The sequence below is a fragment of the Dermacentor andersoni genome, chromosome 11, assembly GCF_023375885.2.
Source record: "Dermacentor andersoni chromosome 11, qqDerAnde1_hic_scaffold, whole genome shotgun sequence".
Lineage (NCBI taxonomy): Eukaryota > Metazoa > Arthropoda > Arachnida > Ixodida > Ixodidae > Dermacentor > Dermacentor andersoni.
Window position 1 is genome coordinate 94,201,467 of NC_092824.1, and position 19,199 is coordinate 94,220,665.

Consider the following 19,199-nt stretch of genomic DNA (forward strand, 5'->3'; position numbering starts at 1 on the left):
CCGCAGGTGTGCTGGTGTCGCTCACAAGCCCATACTGGCAAAAAAAAAAAAAAAGAGGCGAGCGCGTCTTTTGATAACACTCGCTCGCTGTTGTTCGTCGCAGACTCGGGCTGGTCTGCAGCGGTCAGCGCGACCGGCAGCGGCCGCACGTCGGTTGTGTGCTACTGGAACTCCTCCAGCCTGCTGCGGGCGGCACCCAAGGACTACGACCTGGGAAAGCTGTGCGCCCACTGCTGCACCCACCTCGTCTACATGACCGCCCAGCTGAGCCCCGACGGAGAGCAGCTGCGGTTCCCCGAGGACGACACCGGTGCGCGTGCAGCTTTTTTTATTTACTCATACAGTTGGCCTGTCAGCCGAGGGTGGGGTCAAAAGCAGCACTTCAACACTTAGTGTACAATACATGAATATTCCAATAATACATCTAGCACACACACACACACACAAAACAGGTCAATAGCAGTATTTCGGCAATTAGTACAGTACATGAATAAGGCAGTACATGAATAGGCGAACATAAGTGAACGAAAAAGATATATAAGCGAAATATTCTGCACATACGCCGATCAATAATACAAGACTATAAAAGCAGTGTTAACAAACGAGCTCTCTCTCTCTCTCTCTCTCTCTCTCTCTCTCTCTCTCACACACACACACACACACACAAAAAGAAAAAGCGGTGAGCTCGTACACGTGCATGCATATTTCAATGTAGCTTTACGTTTTTCTCAAATTGTTCTGCACTGGTGCTTTCTCGCGTTAACACCGGTAATTCATTCCATTATTTAATGGTTCTTGGGAAGAAGGAAAATGCGTAAGCGTTAATGTGCATCTGAGGTATTTGAAAAGTATTATATTTGCTTTTCCGTAGCGTTTTACCTTGCCGTGCTATCGCGCACGGAATTGCTTGCGAATCCGGTGGCAACCGCCGCAGATATTTTGGTGAGTTTTTGTTCCGGTCGCGCATGCGCTGTCGCAGAAATCACGATCTGGCGGCGGCGGCCGCGACGGAGTTCGGACTTGGTTTCAACTATTCGCAATAGCGCTAACGGTATGCAGCGCCTGAGCAATAGAAACGCCAGAAGGGTGTGACGTACTTGTCGACGTCATCAATATTGAGCGCAGCAACGGCGGAAGAAGCCGGACTCATTGCCGTAGCGGCCCGCCGCCGCTAGATCTATCGGAGCGTTTTCGTACCGCACAATTCGCGATGTGTGAGACACGTTGAAAGTCTGTGCAGTGCGGCAGTTTCTTTTGTGCGTTTTGGGGCAGCAGTAGTTGTAGAAACTTGATAGGTTGAGTGTTTGATTTCTTTTCGAACGCAATGTAGTCCTTCTTCACTGGTAATTAGCTGGACCCAAGTCTGGCGCTGTAATAGATTGATGACGTCACGGTGACCTGGTAGAACTTCAGGTTGACGTCGGCACCCGCCTTTAATTTTCGCCCGTTCTGTTGCTTGCCAAGCTTCTTCTCATGGCGAGGGCGGCTGGACAGCTCGAGATTTGGCAGACGTCGCTTGCGTATATGTGTGCGCCATGAGCGCATAGAATGCGGAGATTCAGCCAGAACTTGGGGGCGGCGTGCAACATTCATCAAAAGACTAGCGCAAATGACAGGGACACAGACAGAGAAGACGACAGGACGAGTCTGTCTGTCGTCCTGCCGTCTTCTCTGTCTGTGTCCCTGTTATTTGCGCTAGTGTTTTGATGAATGATGACACACCAACTAGCCCAGCTTTCTGCCTTGAAGGCGTGCAACAGCAGACGTACGTCGCAGGGCTCAAGTCGGTGCGCGACATGGACGCGTTGAAGACGAGCCACCCGCAGCTGAAGCTCGTGCTCACCCTGCGGCTGGAGGGATCCGGGGTGCACAACCTGACCGTCGGCGCGGAGGCGCCGTCCAGGCGCTCGCAGCTCGCTGAACGCGTGGGCCACTGGCTGTCCGAGTTCAACTTCGACGGCGTCGAGATCGACTGGGACCGGCTGCCGGTCGACCTCAAGCCCGTCTACGTGGACTTCGTCAGGGTGCGTGCGCGTATAACGCGCCAGAATGTACATGGCGTGGTGACTGCGGCCGAACGTAGGGTGCCTCGTTACCGCGCTTCTCCGGCGGCAGGTGGCGCTGACTTCGAGACAGTAAATCATCATCATCATGATCATCATTACAGGTGGCGTTGACATATGGGTTTTGTTAGAATGTGAAGATGTCTCCCGGGCTGTCGGTTTAGGTTCCGCTGACTTCCTTGAAGCATTGGGGTCCAGGGATAAGGGGGGGGGGGGACAGTTTATCGCCGGAAAGGGAAACAAATAGAGATTAGTAAAAGGCGGTTGGAGATTTGGTGGCAGAAATGTAGGGTTCTCAATGATGAGTCAGAAAGTGTGTGGAAATTTATTGTCCGTTAAAAAAAAATAAGATAGGTAAGACATTCGGCAAAATAAGAAAAATGGAGCTTGGTGGCACAAGCCGCCGCTCCGTCTCAGCAGGGACGTTCGATCATAGCAACCATCCATCGGTCCTGGACCGAACTCATTGTGTGGCACCATGGTGTGGCACAGAGATAAGCTCTGACTGCAGCCCCAGTGCAAGGAATAGAGGCTCCATTATGCAGAACTTGTGCTTCCCGCATACGGCCGTGGAAGTGCAGGGAATAGCTAGGTTCCATGGTTTCGTATCTTGTTACGGTACGTAAAGAACGCAGCTAAATCACTTTTTGTAAATATTGTTTTTGCCTCTTGCTTTGTTTGTTTGTTCGCACGTATTATCTCATCACTTCTATTTTGTCCCTATGCAATCGCTTTTCATGACATTAACCAGCGTACGTGCTGCATAGCTATTCAACCAGCCGAAAACAAGCAGATTATTCAAGTGAAAGATTCTGAGCAGATAAGCGGTAGTAGACCACCGGTTGTCTTCTACGCATCGCATGCCTTGTCGAACCTTCACTTTCTCCACTTACTCAGAATTGTAGCTTCAGCTAACCCGTTTATTTTATAATCGATACTACCGTCCTTCGGTTCTCTTAACGACGTGTATGATTTCTTCTGGATGAAAGAGGTGATAGCACTACATCGACATTCTACTAAACAAGACATATTTTGTCTTTATACTAAAGTCAAGTAACCTTTTCTTTTAAGATAGTCGGCTGTTATGTTCTCATTAGGCGAATTTCTGTCTCGCGCGCCATGGCATTACGCGGCGTGTGACCTCTGTTCAAACTGTCGAGAAGCTTTGAACAATAGGAGAACAAGAAGAGAAGGTAATCGTGTCGTCCTCGTCATGCTGCCGCTGCCATTATCGTCGCAGAGATGGCGATGACTCGAGGGTGTCGCGCCATGCAGGTTGCTCTAACAGCTGGCTCTATTTTTGGTACGGGCTAAGAGTTGCATAAGTCTTCTAGGGGGCGGGGGGGTCTCTTGGATGCATAGTTTCGTTTTCTTCTTCTTTTTTTTATTTAGTCATTCACCTGAGGTCTTTTGTCTTCTCTGTGCAGGCGATACGTATCGCGATGAAGAAGGTCCGCATGCTGACCCTAGTCAGCGTCCACATGAAGTGGGGGCCTTCGTACGACGTGGAAGCGCTGCACGGGTACGCACTCACACTGGTGCCGTTGACACCGCGCACACATCTCATACCTTTCACCATGGCTTCCGAAATCTCCAGCGCACGCGAATCTTCTGTAGCCAGTAAAGTGTTGCTTTGACGCTAAGCCCGTGGTCCAACCCAGTCCTCAAAACGATGTCTCCTCCTTAGGACGGTACGCATCCCGGAATATCCCGAGTACTTCGCATTTCCGCACGAGGCACGTGATGAACATTTGAAGTTACCTCCCTTGAGCGTGCATGCTTTCGCCGTAGTTCCTTAAGATTAACCTGGAAAGAAAATGGCACTGCGGGGCTGTTGTGTGTAGAGATAACGCAGATAGGATCATATCTAGTTGCGTGTGGTTGTAATCTAGTTATATGCAGGGGAATTCTGGAAGATGTATAAGGAGAGGCTTTGGATCGGCATCTTTCTCGGTGGGCCAGGACACATTGAACACGCATCTGGTCAACAACGTTCCGTCTGTCGCAACGGTCGAGTTTATCCTAAAACACTCCGAGTCCCTCCGATTTGCCCTGGCGCGCTTCACCGCAGATTCGTTAATTGCAAGTACGCTGCATGTAGTTTCTGCTTCTACCGCATAGCTTCCTTCCTTCGCAGCTTGAGCGACCTGCTGATCGTGCACGCGTACTCCAAGGAGGAGGCCCCCAAGACCGCCGTACCGCCGATCATATTCAAGGAAGACCTGGTACGTGGCGAAAACCATAGTCGCTCGATCCGTCCACTGTAATGAAGCCGCTACACGTACGCGCCTCACGCGCGCATGCATCAACTATGCGTCTGCCGCGCTCAGCGCAGACGCATGCTTGATGCTTGACGCATGCGCAGACGCGTCAGCGCAAACGCAGCGCAGAAGCAGCGACAGCGCATTCACACACAGTTAACGCCAATCACTGCAGACATTGACCCGAACAGACGAGAATGAGAACTTTGCTCCACCTCCCCGACACTGCGCAGACGTAACCATAGCTACGAGTACTATTCAGCCAATCAGAAGCGCTACCTGCGTGCTTCGGAGCAAGGTTGAGGGCTTGCCCCTTTGTGTGCCTGTGATCTTTCAGCGGCCACTCTATATTCATCGGGCGTCCCGCACTGAGGGGACATGGTGGTGGCTGACAATGGACGAGCCCTTCTGCGCTCCTCGCACATTGCACATAGAGTTTGTGAGACGGGAGTATACGCACGTCGCAGCATGTCGACATTCTGGGACGCGTTCTGGCGTCTTTCTTCTGTGCTTTTTTTTTTCCTTCTTACTAGAAGGCGCAGCGCGTGGACGCTTCGGTATACGCCAAAGTGTGTGAACGTTTGCGCACGTGGCCATTTTCGTGCATTTACGTTTCTTTAGTTTCTAACTTCATATCCGAGAATTCTTTCACTTCCCCGTGAGTCATGCGCACAGTGTGAACGTGCGGTCGTCTCCACGAATTCCGTCTAGAGCGCCTGAGCCCTCGGCTGCAGAGCAAAGATAGAGTAATAACTGAGCTGATGCTACATAGGTTCAAACTACCGGGCGGAATGCAGCGTCGCCCGGGCGACTTTGTGGTTCCCGCTGGTCACAGACATTGTCTCTCAAACCCGCCAGCATGTAGTGCACACAGATATCGATTTCTTCGCATCGCAGCGCACCGATCTAAAGCTCTGCAGACACAAAGAGTGGGCGACTGAATACTTCCATAAGGATGTCCGAAAATTGTCGAAAATGGTTTCATATGCGGGACAAGCATTTATACTTCCAAAAAGGAGTTTGCTGCGCTGTGTCCGTTCCTCTAGGTTGACATCAGTGATAGCAATGAACGTACCAACGCGCCGCACCGTGATACGCCTAGACGTTACGTTAGTATAATGACGACGTCTGTACACTGTGTTTAAACGCATGACTGCATTCCACTCTCCATGGTGTTAAAGCCATTTGACGGCGGCATAATCGTTGCGAAGATCTAATTCGTACCGTCTTCTTTTTTTTTTCGAAGCGGACAGTGCGATACAAGAATGTTTCTAACACGCATACGGTTGGACCACATCGTCAAAAACAGGTCGCCACCAGCCCTGTTTCTCCGCTCGTCTGTAACTCCGATCCTCCGGTCTACTTCTGCGCTACGGCTAGCATACGTTTACGCTGCACTGTAATCTCGTCCTACCCATATCGGCGCGTTGTGCAGGTGGAGGCGTGCGAGGCGTTTCTGGGAGAGCTACGCTCGCGACAACGGGTGGCCCTGGCGTTGCCGCTGTTCGGTTACGCCTACCGGCTGCGGAATAGCGCGCGGTACGAACTGCACGCCGCCGTCCGGGGTCCCGCGCCTCCGGGACCGTTCACCGACGAGCGGGGCCTACTCGCCTATTTCGAGGTGCGTACCCATGGCTTTCTTCTCATCTTCGTGGACGTGGCCGAATTGATCGTGATTTTGACGACCATCGTCAACTTATTCTAATGCCCGCTGCAAAGAACCAGGTGCTGCAGGTGCTGTTCGGGCATAGACTGGAGGACTCTCCTGTCGATGCCCGTTTACAAGCTTCGTGCGTCGACCGACAGTGTCCTCGATGCTATAGCTTCAAATGTATTGGTCTCGTCACTTTGCTTAATCCTCTGCCGGCTGTGATCCTCTTACCGTGACGCCAACTCTGGTAATAAGAGTGAACTGAGTAAGTTGGCGTTGATTCACGTGAACAAAAGAAAAAGCGCAGATAAAGAAAAAACCGACAGATGTAGAGAAGATAACACAACTCGAACGCTCGTGATGTGTTCGCTTCCCTACGTCGTTGTCTGTTTTGTGTGCAATTTTTTTTTCGCTCTGCTTCTCTAGGCCAACAGTTAACTGTTTTGCGAGTTCAAACTCCACTTTTTAATCTCGACATCAGCTACTCCAGTTTCGATCTCTAAACTCGTACTGCCTGCGCTCTTCCCGTATATTTACGCCACGCCTTTCACCTCTCCGGCCGTTCCACCGCTCGCTGGGCGGTCCTTGGCTGCCTTCCAAGTGTGTTCCTTGTCCTCCAAGTTTTAATTCCTTGGGTAATCGATGAAAAAGCGCCACTGAATTATATTATTTTCCTTGTGAAGCATATAGCCGGAATAATGGCTAAATCCAGTGGTAGGTTAATTAGTGACAGTTCTGGAGGCAATGTTCTCGGGTCTTCACTGAGCAAGTATGTTCCAGTGGCAGGTCGAGAGCACCTGTCCAGTCGACGTTGGCGACGACGCAACCCTCAACTTTCCGCCCCAGATGACGTTGCCGTGTTTTCTGACAGCGTGTCTACTCGGTTTGGTCAGTTTGGTCAGACAAACATTTACCCTATATATATATATATATATATATATATATATATATATATATATATATATATATATATATATATATATATATATATATATCTTTATAGAACCAGAGAGTTCCACGGACGCAATTTTGCAGCGATGCCGTCCGCTCGATTCAGTGTCACTGTTATCATCCATCGTTTGCAGCAGGCTGATTCCATTGATAACGCGGGCGGAGCTTCGCTATGACCACTGTCGAAGCGCGAATAGCATCGGAAAACGCATCGATACAAAAATCGCGGCCCAGGACTCTGCAACATTCTCGCTCCTAGAAAACTTGCGGCTTTTGTCAAAGGCTGTACCTGTTCCCAGACGCTCCCTTGTCCAAGGCTGTACGGATGTCAACGTAGGTGAAGCCGATATTAGACTCCATGGCGTTGCAGTCGGCATAATCTGTGTATGGTACTTGAGGCGAGCCGCAGAACCTGTTCATATTCACGTGCTGAACTTGCAAAAAAAGAAAAAAAAGAATGATAAGCACGTTATACGAATACCTCCGATAACTTGTAGGTGGCCTCGCCGCAATATGAGATCTTTTACGGAGAAGCCCGCCTGTGTCGGCTCCTCAGTTTTACGGTTCGCATGCAGATGCGGTTGGAACGTTTTTTTTTTTTTCTTTTTAAAGCGCCCGGCGATACATATCGAAGTAATGTCTCGTGAACTGGATAATTCGAAGACGTGAGCAATCACTGCAGCACAAATAACAAAGTTCAGTGTGTCAAAAAAGTTCCGCGCGTTGGCTTCTTTATTGTTCACTTTATGGTACATGGTACGATTGCGTAATTGAAGTCTGACCGTATAATTAGGATAACGTCCCATTTAGCAGATATCCCTGTGACTAGCTCCAGTTGAGAAATTCCTGTCTCCAAAATGCGCTACGGAATGCAATAGCGCTCTTACCGTACTGTACAGCAGTGCGCGAGTCGATCGTGTCGAAAGTTTCGTAACTGGCGACGTTTCAAGGTTGGTCCTGTAATGTCCAATGTATCACGTGTACGCTACACCGATTTTAACGCCTCAAAATGCCGATTTATTCGCGGAAAACAGCGCAAGATCTATAGTTTCGTTTTTCATATGCTAAGGTAGTTTAATTCAGCCTGGGATAGTCGAAAAATACGACTGACTAATCAAGTAATTACTATACGAATACGGTAATTCTCACTCGAACATTTCATTGCTATTTTGTACAAATGTATACGTACTTGCCATGGCCAGAAATAAATGTGTACTATATAGTTCCTCCAATTTTCCTTCATCTGGAACTGTGTTTCGCCATTACAGGGTTGAAAAAGATGTTCGCTCCGCCGCAATAAAACGCACGCTTTTCAGATCTGCCTAGAGTTCAGCTCCGACCTATGGGTCTCGCTGTACGACAAGGAAGCCGACTGCAAGATCGCCGTCAACAGGGACAAGGGACAGTGGATCGGATACGACAACAAGGCCACTATTCTCAACAAGGTGGGGTCCTGCATGCTATATAGCCTCTAAGTTGGCGGCTACGTTAGCTGCCGCGACGTAGTTCGGTCGCTCGGATTCTGAGAACGAGGTCGTGGGTTCGCTTCCCGACAGCATTCCGATCGGGGCGGAATGCAAACACGTACGTGCTCGTGTGCCTATAGCTATTTCTGCACTGTAAACAAACCCGTCACGCTAAAGAAACTGCGGCATTAACCCCAACCAATCAATTTAGCAATAATCAACAGCAACAATTTAGTCAACCAACGTGTGACAGTCACTGCATAGTTACGTTTTACCCAACTACAATCAAATCGTCTTACAGCTAGAGCATGGTAATTAAGTGACAAACTTAGTGCATGAGTAGGACATATGTTATTTTCATAACAATTTATTATTTATAACCGCTTTGTCGTGGTAACGTTCTATAGATACGTGCACATAAGCGCTTCCAATACACAAGTTGTCGTTTGTACATCGAAGGCAATGAGTGGAGTGGGCTGCTCCTCACAAAATATCTTGTTGCGGAGAAGCCCAGCTTCAGTGAGCTCCATTTAGCCGGTTACGCACGCACGCAGGGACAGCTTTGAAGGTGCGCAGCAAGCACTGCCTACGATATCACCGGTGCTTAAAAAAAATTTAACCTCTCCTATTGGCAGCCTGCACTTGCCGGGTGCAGCGCATTTGTCACTCGCACGGGTGCAAAGCGCTCCCACGCGCGTCGTGTTGTTGTCTTTTCTTCTTTTTTTGCTTCCGTTACGAATGCTCCTGTATGATCCTTTCGTATACGAGAATCCCCACAAGACAAGAACCTGTCGAAAGCTGATGATAAAATTCTGCTACAAAGGTTTTTTTCGCCAAAGACGAGAGGGAGGAAGGAGCATACATTGATGAGAGCAAAGCGCAAGTACCTTTTCTGCGCCGGCGATATATCACCGCAGGTGCTGTTCGCCAAGCGCATGCGTATGGGCGGCATCGCCGTGGTGACCGTCGACATGGACGATTACAACGGCGACTGCGGTCAGCGCAATGTGCTGCTCGGTCAGCTGCACAACGCGCTCAACGAACTTGACCGACCACTCAAGCGGCTGTCGGCCAACCTCAGCCTGCCTCCGCAGGCGGCGACCACTCGCGTCGCCGGGGCACAGCAAGGGGACCGTGGGGAACGTCTGACGTCCGCTACACCTGGCGGACGTCGCTAAGCCTAACGCCTCCAAGCGCGGGGCTGCCGGGAAATCGCCCACGTTTATTGCGAGTGCTTCCGGGCAAGAAAACACGTGCGAAGAATGTGCATGAATTAAAACGAACCTATGGCGTACTACGACTTATGCTGCACAAACTATTTGTTTCAATCCAAAGCTGTCGCCGCATTGGCAAGGGATAGCTTAAAGCGGCATTTTGGAGCAGTTTCTCATTGTCATGACAAGACAGCAGATGAATACGATGCCCGACGTATCCATGAAACTGTTTTTATTTGCAGAATGCTCTGAAACAGCTCGTCATGAGCTTGGAACATGTAAGTAAGCAGCGATTGACATAAGCAAACAAGCAGCGACACTAAACTAATGCTGTGGAAGCTACGGACTACGCAAGAAACTCAGTAATTAAAATACGCGTATATCTGTGGGTTTCGTGATGAAGTTGCATGGTAGCACATACTCGTGTGAGCCTATGCGCGAGGCTGCCGTGATGGGCTGCAAATGAAAAACCCGATAAGGAAAACGAAGATCAAAAGAATCTAAAACAACAATTTAGCAACCATATAACAGTTTGTTTTTAAGGATAAAATTGTTTTTTTCATTACCAAACCGAAATAAAGAACAATGTCACATAATTGCAGTGCAAATGCAGCTACTGCAAGAAATCTTGCCGGCCTCCACAGCTTTGCATGCTATGTACAAAATGGTATTTGGTTCCGCAATCTTTCGTGGGTAATCCCCTTTATTACTCAAGGTCGAATATATACCTTTACTGTTAATGCACATAGAACACTACTCACACTGTAGCCATTACAGCTACTGCTGGTGTTCATCAAAAGTTTGTGCAAGGGCACTATTACTTGTTGGGCTTTTCATTGTCTTTACCAAATCAGGTCAATTTGCCATTTACAAGGAACATACTTGGTACTGGCCTTGAACTAGAACGAGTTTTGTGGTACCGTATGCGGAAAATATTAGATGGCCTCTTCCCAGCACCACTGCTGGAGTTGTGCTGCTGGTAACCTGGATATTCGGTCATGTCTGTCAGCCGACTGCACAATCACAATGCAAAGAAAACCAAGAAACCTGTAAAAATATTTTATTCACAGTGCATGACAAGTGGTTGAACAAGTAACAACAGGCTGTGGGAGATGCCCATTGGAGACGAGCCATCCTCCACACCGCCTACATTATTTGACGGGTGTAGATTCATAAAGGTCTCTCTTGGGAACAGCCACTGTTTCCTTCTTGAACAAAACCTCTATCACCGCAACACAAAACAAGAAATGTTCTACATAAATCACAATGAACTAGTATAGAAGTTAACTGTGCATCTATCAAAAACAACATTTGCATTTAATGAAAAACAATGCTTGCCAAAAGCTTTAGCTAGCTTTCATACTGATGCTCTGTAGTATTAAAACTGTCACAGCTTGTTTAGTGGCATTATGCAATTTTATACTAAATGCCGTAAGCTTCACCAAGTCTGCTGCTATGCGCCACTGACTGCATCTTCGAAAGCTCAGCACATCGGATATTTGTCTCCAGGCCCTCTGAACACCTAATGCTCTGATAATGCTTACCAATCCCCATTACCCACTAAGTCAGTGCTACCACAAATTAGATTCTTTGTCAGCTGAAGGCACTTCAACTACACGTAGAGAGTCCGTCAGCCTTGCCACTCGTTCCCCTTCAACGACATCGCCGATGATCCAAGCTGAATAACCCTCGAGCTGCTCGATTTCTGCACAGTACGCTTGAGCATTCTCTTTTGGTAGGCACATAAGTAGTCCACCTGGGTATGGGAACATGAAAACATCCAACAATGACATGACATGTATCAAGACTGCTATCGATGGAGACAAGAACAAAGCACTGGTGGCATGGGAGACTGATTAGTCAATGACAAAGTGCCCTTAAAGGAGTACTGACACACATAAACACTAGCACACATTTCTTGCACATGAAAGGATGACACTTAGGATGTACTACAAAGGTCGAGAAAAACTTTAGTTATCTGAATTTGGTCTCGAAATGCCAAACCTGGCGACATCAACATTACCTTGACAGGGTTTAAAAAAGGTTTGTGTTGCATCTGTTCACTGTAGCAGTATGCCACACTGCCATCAAGGCATACACAGAGAGCTGCTTGCATGAAAATGCACCAATGTTCGCATTTTCACACTGGCTGACATCTCTCATCCCAATTGCAGTTACATGATAGCTTTGGTACTCACACATTCTGCTCACTGAGCCTTACGACGATTTCTCGCAGAGCAAGGGTAGGTTGCTAGTTCTATGCAGCACTTACATGCCTGCATGACTGAATAGGCTGCTTTTCCTTGGTCTACGTGGACAGTGCCACAAGGGAAGCTGTAACATATATATCCAGGACCCATTTTCTGGGCAGCATGAAAACGATGCTGCTCACTAGTTTTGGCAATGTGTGTTCTGCCAACAGTAACATGCCATGCATGTTTTCCCACTAGCATGGCCATGCTTGACACTTTTCGCAGTGGGAAACCGATGTTGCACAGAAAGCCTCTTTTTACGGCACAACGTTTCTCAGGAAGCTGAGAGAGCTGTTCATGCAGCTTTCGTTTTGTGCAATCCGTAGTTATCACACAACAAAACATTTTCATTTTACCCCAGTGGTTTAGATTCAGCAATTTTCATTGCAACCCTCTATGAACTTGTTAGAGACACACATCCTATGAATAAATTAACACTGCATGGCTGGTAATAACCCTCCCCCCCCCTTCCCCCCATCTCATGTTCTGAGTGACCTATCCCTCCACTATTTATTTTTCTTTATGCTCTGGCCACCCCTTTCCCAACTTGCGAAAAAGCCATTCTGATTAAGTAAATGGTTTATTCATTCACTAATTTCTTACAACTGTAAGGACAATACGGTGGCAGCCGACATGGTGTGCCGCCACTCCTACTTTTATTCTGGAAGAGCACCAGCTGTGACATCTAACCAGAGCGGCAATAAGAACACATTCTTGCTTGTGCCTCATGAGCCAATCTTGCGATGGCAATTATGAGACATGGTGATGATGATGGCACTACACAATCATTCTTAGAACAAAAAGGCACTGAATCTGCCTTACGCCTTTAAGAATTCTAGATAAATAGGTTGCAGGTCAGTAACTCGCCTGAGGTCTCAGCCGAGTATCCCTGCATGAGCTTGAATGAGGTGCCTGTGGCCGCCAGCAGGGCAGGGACCTTGGCAATGATCGGCAATGTGTGGATAACGAAGCCCACTGAACGCTGCTGCACTTGGACCAAGTTCTGTGCATGGCCAAGCAACCCAAAGCCAGTCACGTCCGTGGCCCCATGGCACCCGTGTTTATGCATCAGCTGTGCCCCTGTATGAACAAAACGGCACACGTACAGTGCTCTTTCACATTACATTTCTGCTGCTATTTGTATTCATGCCTTCGTTGAACTTTGCGATGTATGCTTAGGCGGGCACCATAGGTGCACCACTGTACGACGTTACCAGGGTACTGATCGATCTTGTAATGCAACAAACTAGCAATACCTTTAAGGTAACTCATATTAAGCTGCCAGCTAAAACAAAGCTGAGTGGAGGTGATGCCATGAAAATCGCAAGCCTTATTCCCTTTCCTGGTTGCATGATAACATTTCAACTATCTCTTACCCAGCAAGTTCTCACTTATCATAAGCAGTCACAGCCCCAGTTGCCACTGCAGTGCTTTATGAAAAATTGCTCCTTTTCTCAGCAATTGTGCAGCTGCGTGTGTACCTCCGAGAAACATTCTAGACAAGGTGATTAAAAGTGAATTGGTCACCACACCTTCATGATCATCTTTGCTATCTTACACCAAATCTAAAATAACTTCACCATTTGCAGCTAGTGTTGGTATATGAAGCTGAAGTGCTTTCAAGAAAAGCTAGCCAGCAGGGCGACATCCATGAGAAAATCTGATTACTTTCCTCCAGACCACCAAGAAGCTGTAAGTGAATAACTGCACAATGATGAAGTTGCGATTCTATAGTTTTATGTGAAGTACCTAGGTATTTGCTTATGCACTGAATGTTTGAAGCACAGATTGGCAAATAGCCAAAAGCTAAACTTCAGTTCCTGCCACTTCACAGTAAATGCATAGTTGCTGAGAAGCCACAAGGTTGAAAGCGACGAAACCAAACACTGCTATGTTGCCCGACTTCCCACATTGCATATCACCGAAATATGGCTTGGCTAACATAACAGAAATTTGTACTTAAATCGCCCAAGAGGAACATGGGCAAACAAAACGCTGATTTGAATAAACCAATGAGGACAAACCAGTAAGATTAAGGCGTGCCATGCAGTCCATTGCTCGAAAATAGACTCTCCGAACATCATCTTCGGTGATGCCGGCCTTGTCTAGTTGAGCGCGACGTTCCGGCTTCTCAAGCCACTGATGAGCATTCACAGCTACCTGGGTGCCCAAAGGTTTGGTCAACACCAGCACATCTCCTGCTTGAGCATTGTCTGGCCTGTAGAATAATTCAAATTCCAGTTATTCAACAGTCATTCATATTCAATTTTGCTTTGTTTACCAGAGATGGTCTGGCTGGCTACCTACGCTAAAAAGCTGTTGTGAGACAGCTTGAAGGAAGCCGGGCAGCCATGACAAGGTATATGCAGCATTATGGGCAGAGTGCAGAGGACAATAATACATCCAACAAATTCAGGGGAGTAACAAATTAAATGTTACTCAGCAATGAAACAGGAGCCTACGGAAAGAAGCGATGAAACATAATAACTATAGTATATATTACACATATATATATATAATACCATACACATTCGTACACATATATTTCTTTTCTCCTTGTAAGAATGAACTAACAGTAATCTTAAGTATTAAGGCTTGCTTTTACAAGACCTTTACTTCACAGAAATTTAGGGAAATATAATCTTAAGACAATAAAACATGCTACCATACCCAACAGTTTGCTTTATTCACATAATAGAGGGCATGTTGTGCGAATGGGAACATGCATACAGGAATGTAAAAAGATAAGACAGCAGCAGCAACCACATATGATAAGGAAACACTGGACACCCTGAAAAATATTTCACTTCACCATACCAACATTATAGAAAAAGCAGAATCAAAAATATGTTGACTGAATTTTGTGGTCTCGTGCAAAGTCCATGATTTGTGAGGTGCCGCGAGAAAACAAAGGCCTCAGAAATAATACACAAGACATCCGTGTACATTTCTAGTGCCACTTCTTTTCGGGTCTATCGTCTTCTTGTGGTGCTTCGCAAGACACAGATTCTCGAGGCCAGTTAGTTCAACAAGCAATTCTGGAATATAAGGTATACAAAAGGCGGAGCGCTTTCACAGAAGTTCCAAGTTCACATTTGTCTGATCTTGAATACTTTACGAAATTACCTTGCGAATTTATCGCAAGGTCCCTAATAGCATGCCAATGTGCTATTATATATTTGCTGTTGTGTTTTACATGTAAAGTATTAACTTCATTCTAAATGGCCTTACAGCTAGGTCAACTGGCACAGCAAACATCCCCACACTTCCTTGTGCAGAGCAGAATGCCCAGCTTACATAGATTGAAAGAGTACAAAGTCTGTTCGGAGAATGTACTCACGAGATAATCTCAGACTCTCTGCAGACTGCTGATGCCACGCCACCAATCATGGGCCACGGATTGAGCACTGTCTGACCTCCTGTGACCCTAGTGCCCGCTTCTTCAGCCAAGTCCTAAGGAGGAAAAAAGAGGTTCAACCTGAAACACCACCACAGTCCCAACTCCATGATAAGCACCAGCCCTCAAATTAGTCAAATAATTCACATACTGTTTGGTTCAAGAAGTCCCGACACAATCTAACAGTAAATCATAAATAGGAGACCAAATATTAAAGGACCTAAATGCCGGCCAAATATTGCCTAGCGTGTATCTAAAATACATTTTGGGCTGAGATAATGTAACAATTATATTACAATGCTTCATCAATGGTCCGAGCATCACTTGATCAAGTTATTATTGGAATCACCCTGTCATGAACAGTGGATGACATAAAAGGAATAGAATCTCATTTAAAATATTTCCTAGGTCACCTTTTGCCAAACTCAGTAGAAAGGCACCGAAGCAAATTAAATTTGCAATTGGGCATGGCACCTCTTTGAACAATCATGTAACCATTGCTTCGATATCAAAACCTATTCTCATGTCCATGACTAAATTTGGCTGCATGAAAACTTTGAATCTTTAAGCATAACTGTGCTACCATACCTTGATTCCCTTGATGAGGAGAGGTACAACAATGTCCCTCTGTTTTTCAGTAAGCTTGGTGCTCACAGCCATCACCATCAGCATGTTGTCACATCGAGTTACTCCGAGAGCATAAAGGTCAGAGAGCACATTGGCACACGCTATCTTGCCCTGTGACATAGGAAAAGAGAATGTTGCGTGCATTGTAAGAGCCACTGCTTTGTTTCTTCAGCAACTGCTTACAGTATGGCCAGATGCAACTAAGTGATAGCAAAAATTTAATGGGGATAAGGTACGATTGGAAAGGTCAAGCAGAGCTGCAGAAAGTAATCAACCAAAAAATTCAGTTACGCTCCCTCGGCTAATGCCAACATGCACTTACAAGCAACGCACGGTGTTTAGTGATCCTACACACACCAATAGCGCAGCTACATAGGTGAAGTAAAACAAGCAGTTTGTATACCGTGTGCGCAAGATATTTGAGGACGTAATGACTTCAGGAATAGCATCAATATTTCAGACTAGAATGGTACACTCGTTCCAAATATGTTTCCATTGTTTCTCTTGCTGCTTTTCTACAAGACTTAAATAAAGCCATCTTCAGCCTAAATTATTGGCTGAATTCGGCTTCGGTAATACCTATACACTCGAATCAGATCGTGTGTGATGATGTTGCACAGTGCTTCCACAATAGCAGGCTTTAGCAAGTTTTCATCATTGCATGGCTGTTGGTTAGACTTCCTCTCAGTAACACCCAGCATACATAGTGGTGTACAGGTTTAGATATTCGGAACTAGGATGCCATATTGAGGGTGACGTGTCGCTTAAGTTCACAACCAGATGCTCATGTCTGACACAGGCATTGTGGGCTCGAGCAAATCCATAACTTAGGAGTTTTATCTAATAAAATAATGCATAGAAAGCTTGACTTTTTTATTCTACCACCTGAAGCTGCCACTGATTGTCAATAGCCAAAGTCAGCTCTCCAGTGTTCTCCCTCATTATGACCTCCATGCGCTGGAGAAATTTAACTGTCCGATTGACATCTGACCACTGGTAGCGCTTAATTGTCTTTGTCACAGATGATAATTGGCCACAAACCCTTGTCTCAACCAAAAAACAAACCATTTTGCGACATTTAAGGTGGTGATCTCCAAGTCGCTCTGGTTGACGTGCAAGGCACCTAGGGGAATGTACTGCATCATCTACAGTGTCAGAGTGAAAGCTGATACTCCGGAATAAATTTTCTAGATAGGTGACAGAAGGGTTGGTGTAGACGATGTCAAGTGCCTAGACAGAACGAGAATGTTAATGTCTGTGGCGGTTCAAAGCCCTGTCCTCAAATACCTTGTGCACCTGGTAGATGCGGTAGCAACGCAATGAAAAAGTAAATCGTAGCGCAATGTGATAGGTCTGTGTTATGTAAAACTTACAGCTATGTAAGGATCTTCAACAGATGGATAGAAGTAGTCTATAGTTTGAACCAAGGAAAACCCAGAGTCTCCAAGAGGGACAACACTGGAATCCATGCCAATATCTGCAAGTGAAGTTGAAACAGTATTCAGGTCTATGGTGATGTGAAATATGCACAGAAGTGGCACTGAGTAAGCATAAAAGATGGCAAGGAAATTAAATCATGGGCCAGTCATTACCGTCTGTGCTGCTTACTTAACATAAGATTGTGAAATGCTCATAAGAAGTAATTGAGACTAATTTGTAACAAACAACACTGCAGTGGAAAATAAGGCAGTGCTGCTCCTGAGAAGCAATGCCATGAGAGTTTCTTGACTGAAGATGGCAAATTAACGTATGCTCTGTCCCGCACAAGACGCTAATCCAGTATACCTGGGATGTACTCTCGCATGTAGATTGTGGCATACTATTAAGTACTTGTGCTAGTAAGCACCGCAAGAACTTTAATGGTACAATTTTGAAGTACGCTACAATGTGTGCCTACTGGAGGTACTAATAGTGTGTCTACCATGAAAACCATACAAGATTTGAATCATCAGCTTCATTCTCGCATTGCTGTTAGTTAGCAAGGTGCCCCCCCCCCCCATTTTTTTAACTGTTGCACACAAGGATCATCTACACATTCCTATCTTGGGTCATTAATGCCATCATACCCAGAGATGAAACCACTTTGTCCAACATCTACACTCATGACGGTCCTTGAATGTCGTACCGGTGTATTTTCTAAAGGAGTTCCACATCAAACAAGTTGTGGTTGTGCGAAGACCACAACTTTGAAGCATCACCCCTTTTGGAAGTTTCATGCCAACAGATTTCGAGGTTGCCCGCGTGATTCGGTAAGGCTCAGTGGTGGTTCAAGTCGAAGTGGGAGGCGTATTTCAGTGAGCAACGCGCATGCGATGATGTCCCGTGGTAATTGCACAAACGCGGCCACACACACACACGCACCGATCTGGGTTCCCTCGGGGTGGTGCGACACGGTCTGCTGCGCTCCGCTGTCTCCCCTCAGCGAATTGAGCAGCTTGTTGAGCACACCCTGGGGAACCTTGCAGCCTCATCCTTTCATGTCGGCCAGGCCCAGGAGCCGAAACTCCGGCTCCAGTCCGTGCTCGGCGTTGTCGAACGGCCGGTAAGTGACCACCGAGCCGCTCGCGCCCCGTCGAACCACATAACGCCGGCCGGCAGCACCGGCACCGCTGTCACCGCTCATCGTCGCGGGACGACCAGCTAGATTCCGAGCCACGGACGGCGATCTTCTTTCAACCCTAGATGAAAGGCGAGAGGAATAAATGGCATTCAATCAACGCACGTCCGCAAACAGCTAGTAGGATCGGGTCGCACCCGCAAAGCGTCTCGCGCAGCACGTTGCAAAGGTTCACTTGCCTGCCGGAGTTTCTGAGCAACTGCCGGCCGCAGCTCCAATATCGACCTAGAAACGCTGTTTTCATGGGCATCTACCGCTTTCCCCAACTTGTTCCGCAAGTTTCTTTGCAAGCCCTCTAATATGATAGTGCACCTACTCGGCCCACACACACGCGCGCGGTACTGTTTTGCTTATCGCCTTGTCGCCCTCTAGGGGCTACCTTGCAATTTTTGTTGCATGTTGTGAACATAAAATAATAGAAATTGGTTATGAAAAACAAAAGTATGTGTTGTTCTCATTTGAATTATAAATACACACAGTGGTAAGGTAATTGTGGTTTTAGCTTACTATTGCACACACAAAAAATACTATTATAAGCAAAAAGTACTCGCTAGGTAATGCAGCGCTAAAGCTGAAGCAGCGGCAAGATTTTGAAACATTGTGAAGGTTTGTCTGAGTGCTGCCCCTGAATAGGTTGACAGTTTCCGAAAATTCGCGGGTAAGATAAAAGAGAGCCGCCGCAAGCTCCTTGAGAGATAAA

General features: G+C 46.8%; 2 protein-coding genes across 3 annotated transcripts in view; one reads left to right on the forward strand and one right to left on the reverse strand.

Annotated features, from left to right (window-relative positions):
• LOC126538963 (chitinase-3-like protein 1) overlaps window positions 1-11,071 on the forward strand; it is a 25,620-nt gene extending 14,549 nt beyond the window's left edge. The window contains exons 4-10 of the mRNA XM_055075115.2: window positions 104-310; window positions 1,777-2,024; window positions 3,491-3,585; window positions 4,201-4,288; window positions 5,760-5,945; window positions 8,243-8,371; window positions 9,310-11,071. Coding sequence (XP_054931090.2) covers window positions 104-310; window positions 1,777-2,024; window positions 3,491-3,585; window positions 4,201-4,288; window positions 5,760-5,945; window positions 8,243-8,371; window positions 9,310-9,570 — 1,214 coding nt within the window. The 3' untranslated portion in view covers window positions 9,571-11,071. The remainder of the gene's footprint in view (window positions 1-103; window positions 311-1,776; window positions 2,025-3,490; window positions 3,586-4,200; window positions 4,289-5,759; window positions 5,946-8,242; window positions 8,372-9,309) is intronic.
• Window positions 10,646-18,829, reverse strand: LOC126539083 (inactive selenide, water dikinase-like protein). Of its 2 annotated transcripts, none has more exons than XM_050185798.3 (8): window positions 18,679-18,829; window positions 18,244-18,560; window positions 17,256-17,359; window positions 15,844-15,993; window positions 15,199-15,311; window positions 13,883-14,076; window positions 12,726-12,938; window positions 10,646-11,362 (listed from the first exon to the last, which is right to left on the reverse strand). In XM_050185798.3, exons 3-8 carry the CDS (start codon window positions 17,349-17,351, stop codon window positions 11,178-11,180), a joined length of 951 nt encoding a protein of 316 aa, XP_050041755.2. In that variant the 5' UTR covers window positions 17,352-17,359; window positions 18,244-18,560; window positions 18,679-18,829; the 3' UTR covers window positions 10,646-11,177. The 2 variants fall into 2 exon arrangements, with proteins under 2 accessions (XP_050041755.2, XP_072141632.1); XM_072285531.1 differs by having other exon boundaries at window positions 18,637-18,829.
• Window positions 18,830-19,199: the final 370 nt, after the last annotated feature.